This window comes from Coptis chinensis, chromosome 3 (genome assembly GCF_015680905.1).
Source record: "Coptis chinensis isolate HL-2020 chromosome 3, ASM1568090v1, whole genome shotgun sequence".
NCBI lineage: Eukaryota > Viridiplantae > Streptophyta > Magnoliopsida > Ranunculales > Ranunculaceae > Coptis > Coptis chinensis.
In genome coordinates this window covers 7,575,214-7,580,532 of record NC_141458.1, presented here as the reverse complement: position 1 = coordinate 7,580,532, position 5,319 = coordinate 7,575,214, and the positions used below count along the sequence as shown (strand labels likewise).

At 37.0% G+C, this 5,319-nt stretch overlaps 1 protein-coding gene across 1 annotated transcript; it reads right to left on the bottom strand.

Moving 5' to 3' along the window:
* Positions 1 to 329: 329 nt before the first annotated feature.
* On the bottom strand, positions 330 to 1,688 carry LOC147507657 (serine/threonine-protein kinase-like protein CR4; the record flags this gene model as incomplete). Its single annotated transcript, XM_086599066.1, is given in 2 exon segments — positions 330 to 508; positions 510 to 1,688. Coding segments are annotated over 2 exon segments (1,356 nt in total), but the record flags the coding sequence as incomplete, so codon positions are not given.
* Between the last annotated feature and the right edge of the window lie 3,631 nt (positions 1,689 to 5,319).

Below are 5,319 nucleotides of genomic sequence, written 5' to 3'. Positions count from 1 at the left end.
CAGAGATGATGTAGTTGGAGAAAGGGATCTCTTCCTCTCTTGCTTTCAATCTTATTACATTTATCTACAATTGTAACCCAGACAGTACTAATAACTAAGTACACAGGTAGAGAAGGTGAGTGGTAATCTTGTTTTGAATTGTGGGAGTGAAGACTGGTGGTCCTTCCATGATATGAGTGCATCAGATGTAGGTGGTTGTGGAGGACTGACAGGACCAATAGCCATCATTGTAATGGAGGAAACACCACGTAAGTGTTTTTGTTTTGATTTTTGATTATTTGCTTTGTGTTCTCATTCCACTCTATCTTTCCATACCTCTTTAGAGGGTATTCTAGGTGAAACTCTTAGCAATCAACTGGTTGGATAGCAACACTTCTGTTTTCTGAGTTTCCATCTTGATTAGACCAAGAGCAAGAATAAGATCTGACATCAACCCATCACCACCACCACCTGCATTACTCATAGTCCTTGTTGTATCAGAATTCTTTCCATCCACGTACGCCTACATCCTCTGATGCAGAAGATTTCCTCCTCTGAGATGAAGCGACACTTGGAAATGTTATCCATGAAGGTGCTCTAAATTCAAACCTCTGATAATTGTCAGCTTCAATGACTTCTGGTGTTGTTGTTGCCTCTGAGCCTGATCTGTTGGGCGATCTCCTTGAGGACTTATGCAGTCTGCTGCTTCCTAAAACCACTTTAGTAGGTAATATAGGTTGCTCATTACATGGGTTCCCCATCAAAAGTGCTAGGGCCTGCTCTAATGCTGTCGTCACTTTATTTATAGATGGTCTCTCCTTTCCCGTCATTCGAACACATCGACACGCTACATTGGCAATCCTTGTCAGTGCTTCAAGATGTTCAGGAGGTTTCAATGCTGAATCCAGGATTGCGGCTATATCACCAGCCTTGATCTGTGGTACGGCCCATTCAACTATGTTGCCTTCTTCAAATTGCATATCAATGACCTTACGCCCACTTAGGATTTCCAAATGTAGGACACCAAAACTGTACACATCGGACTTGGTTGTTAGGTAGTGAAGTCTGTAGTACTCGGGATCAAGGTAGCCTAAAGTCCCAGTAGGTAACTCAGCCAAGGGGGAGCTACTATCAGCTGGGCCCAACAAAGAGAGACCAAAATCTGCAACTCGTGCATTGTGTTCTTCATCAATTAAGATGTTCGAGGATTTAATATCTCGGTGTATCACTGGTGGGCAAGCATATCCATGCAAGTATTCGATCCCCCTAGCAGCTTGGACAGCAATAGTAACTCTTCGAACCCAGTCGAGTTGTTGTTTCAGACTTTGGCTCTTCCCATGTAAGTGTTGATGCAATGACCCATGAGCCATAAACTCATAAACCAAAAGCCTCTCCTGACCTTCTTCACAATAACCTAGCAAATTGAGCAAATGGGCATGGTTAAGTCTTGACAGAAGATCAAGCTCAGTGTGGAACTCTGTTGAATTCTTCTTTACATCGGTGGAAATGATTGCCCTTTTAACAGCAACCACTGTTCCATCCTTTAAGATCCCCTTGAAAACACAGGAAAAGCTTCCCTTCCCGACTTTAGTATCTTCTTTGAACCCACCAGTGGCTCTTTCAAGTTCCTCGTAGGTAAATGTTCGAGCCCTCCTGATCTTGTGTTCATCTAGTTTGGAGGAGGAATCATCTCGCAGAAGCAATTTGGATTATATTTTGAGTTTGGCTTCCGCATCATATAAAGCTGACAAAGGTTTCTACTTCATGATTCTTTGAGTGAGTGTGGAGTTTTTGGTTTAGTAGGTTTTAGGAATTTTGTTTTATTAGGATTTCGTATGAAAGTCTGGAAGTTTTTTTTAAAATTTGTTTGTTTTAAGAAATTTGTTTGTAGTGTGTTTTGAATCTTTTGATATTTGAGGAGGACCAAATAAATAAAGAATAAAAGAAAGAGAAAATAGCAAATCTAGGGAGGTCTAACTAATTTATAAAATTGTCTTTGTTTTTTTAGAAGTATGAAAATGCACGGTTTGGAAAATAAAGACATAAGATGAGGAGAGAGGTAAGGGCGAGCTTTTATATATATATATATATATTATCAGTCAGATTTATTTATTTTATTCTGAATGTGATCAAAATTGTTCAATATTTCAAGCAGTCGTATAAACATAAACATGGAAGTGTTAGTTGTTAACGCCAACAGTCTATGGCGCTTCATCATAGTCCCAAGTCCCTGTCCTGAAATGGTTGAACACAATTTATGCTCGTAAACAGGAGGAGTAAGCTTGAGAATGCTTTTCAGAGCAGACAAAAAGATTTAGGAAATTCCAAATACCTCACTGTGTTATAATTCCTCGCTATTCTGCCTAGGACCCAGTATACTCTGATTATGAGATTTCTATGTATGACAGTCCTCTTTTTTACACCATAGCCTCAAAAGATTCGAAGTGGTCTCCAATGCTTTCATGTATGACACTACAACTAAAAGTAGCAACAATAGCGACCACAAGATAGCCTACCTCATGGGCACGCTATTTCAACTAGCAATAGTAGCGAACCTAACCTGCTCACAATTAAAACAGTAGCGCACGTAACTTGCCCGCTATTTCAACTCTTACCAAATAAAAAAAATAGCGTGCTGCAAGTGAAACCAAAAAAAGAAATCACAAGCACAAATCATTCCCCGGGTTTCCAAACTCTTGAGACCAGAAAATCGAGAAAACCCATAAAATCAAGTGTCGCTATTTTCTTTTTCCTCTTTTTCACTCTTTACTGCTCACATAAAATCGAGAAAACCCATTTCTATTTTGTCTAAAAAAAACAGGATAGAGAAAACTCATTTCTCATAAACCAAGTGAAAACGAGGCGAGTGAAAATTAGGGATTTCAGATTTGATTATTTGGGATTTCAATGGTGATAAATTGATAATTAGGGATTTCAGATTTGATCATTTGGGATTTCAATGGTGATAAATTGATAATTAGTGATTTCAATGGCAATGGTGATAATTACTAATTTCTTACATTTTTATGTAGACCAAATTGAATTTCGAGGAAGATCGATCTGTTTCTTCATTAAATTCGAGGAGATTTCGAGCTGTTTGTGTTGATTGATTTTCTGTTGTGTAGGTAATATACATATTTCACATTTATTTCATTTCATTGATGTTCAATTGAGTTATTAGAGTTTGAACTCATTTTATTTATGTTATTTCGATTTCTAATTTATTTCATTATTGATTTCATTTGGTTATTGATTTCATTTTGTTATTTTGATATTAATATTGCTAGTTCAAACAAGAGTAGTGAGAGCATGTTTGAAATAGTTTAACTATATGTTTAGTATTGCATGGATTCATTGACATTGGTAGAATTGTTAGTTGTTTGAACTTCGAACTTTTGTTTGTTTGACTTTGAAAATTGAATAGAGAGAGAGAGAGTGACGTGAGAAGATGGACAAGGAGTGGATGTCATATGACAGGTAAAACAACACCTTGTGTCAGTACCTTCTCACTTCTTAAGTAGTTAAGTTGTTGATTCCTGTTTGTTACTTGTAGACTTTGTCTGCTAAGGCTGTAGTTCTATAGGTTGTAGTTCTAAACAACAATGTTTTTGTTTGCTTTCAGTTGGGTTTTGTGGTTATTTTGTCCGACAAAAATTCTATTTTCATGGCATGGTCACAAGCCATTGGACCTATGGATTCTCTTAGCCTTCTTTAGTGAATCATCAAATAATTGATGGATACAATTTTATTCTTTAAGGAACATTGAATGTGTTGGGGTTGGAAAGAATCAGAACTAAGGTTTTAAATTTCAATGATAAAGTCCACGCACAGATGATTTGGAGGCCTGAAAGGTTGAAACTGCTTGTCTTTTTCTGTTAATAACATGATTGATTTATTTTGCATTTATTTTGCTATATCTAATGCTATATCTGAATAAGGTTAGTGCTCAAACTATTGAGATTGGATATTAAGTAAGAACTTCAGATTTGCACCCAAATCAAGGACATTGGTGGTGAAAGTTCCCTTATATCAGTTGGTGATCCTCAAATTTTGCTCACGATGTTGACTATCAACTCTCGCTTTTGGAGTTTGAACAAAAAGATTTAGATGAACAACTGAATTGAATGGCAATTCTAAATGTTACTCAACTAAGTTTATTTGAATGGGAGGAGGGGGAGGGGTTGTTGAGATATGTTTGATGTCGCTATCTTACTAACCCTTCGGAAAATGATTTAACCTTTTTTTCGAAAGCAGAAAGCATGGGATTTGGGAGCTCACTAAATTGCCCTTGTGTATCACGATCAATGGCCATCATAAGCTAAAACAAAGTGTAGATAATTTTGATCGTCATTAAATTATTGTAGATAATGGTTTGAGCTTGAATTTATATGGTTTAAGAATATGAAGCATATAACCAAAAGGACTTTCAATTAGTGCAATGGGTATTTGCTGAGGGGGGAGGGGTTGTTGAGATATGTTTGATGTCGTCTATCTTACTAACCCTTCACGTATTTAACCTTTCGAGCAGAGCATGGGATTTGGGAGCTCACTAAATTGCCCTTGTGTATCACGATCACGCCATCACAGCTAAAACAAAGTGTAGATAATTTTGATCGTCATTAAATTATTGTAGATAATGGTTTGAGCTTGAATTTATATGGTTTAAGAATATGAAGCATATAACCAAAAGGACTTTCAATTAGTGCAATGGGTATTTGCTTAAGAGCTCTGTTTCTTGTTTGGAATGCAGGTTGACCAACTGTGGTGATATGTGCTAGAATTATAGGCTGACCTCTGTGGAGCTTGTTGCTTGCTGACGTTTTAGGTTGACCCACTTCGGTGATTTGTGACTTGCTGGAAGACCTCTGTGGAGCTTGTTGCTTGCTGACGTTTTAGGTAGACCCACTTCGGTGATTTATGACTTGCTGGAACTATAGGCTGACCTCTATGGAACTTGTTGCTTGTTGAAATTTTAAGTTGACTACTGTGGAGGTTCATGGAAAAGTGAAGTATTGTGTCAAGGAACATAGTTGTAGATACTGTTAAACATTGTTTTTCAAGCACTGAAAAACATTTGAAAGTCAGATGTTTGTTGTTGTTATGATTGTAGGATATATACATATGTGTATAACCATATATTATGGTTTTAGTGATTAATACAATTAGAATTTGAGTTTAAGTTGTCTTTGCAAAAATTTGAATTCCAATATTTGTAGTGAACATGGTAATTCAGAAGCCACTGCAGGACCAAAAAAAAACCAAATAACAAGTAAGTGATAGCATGCAGTGGAGCCATCTTATTAATGGCTTGCACTTTAGGCTATAAGTGGTTCAGCAGCT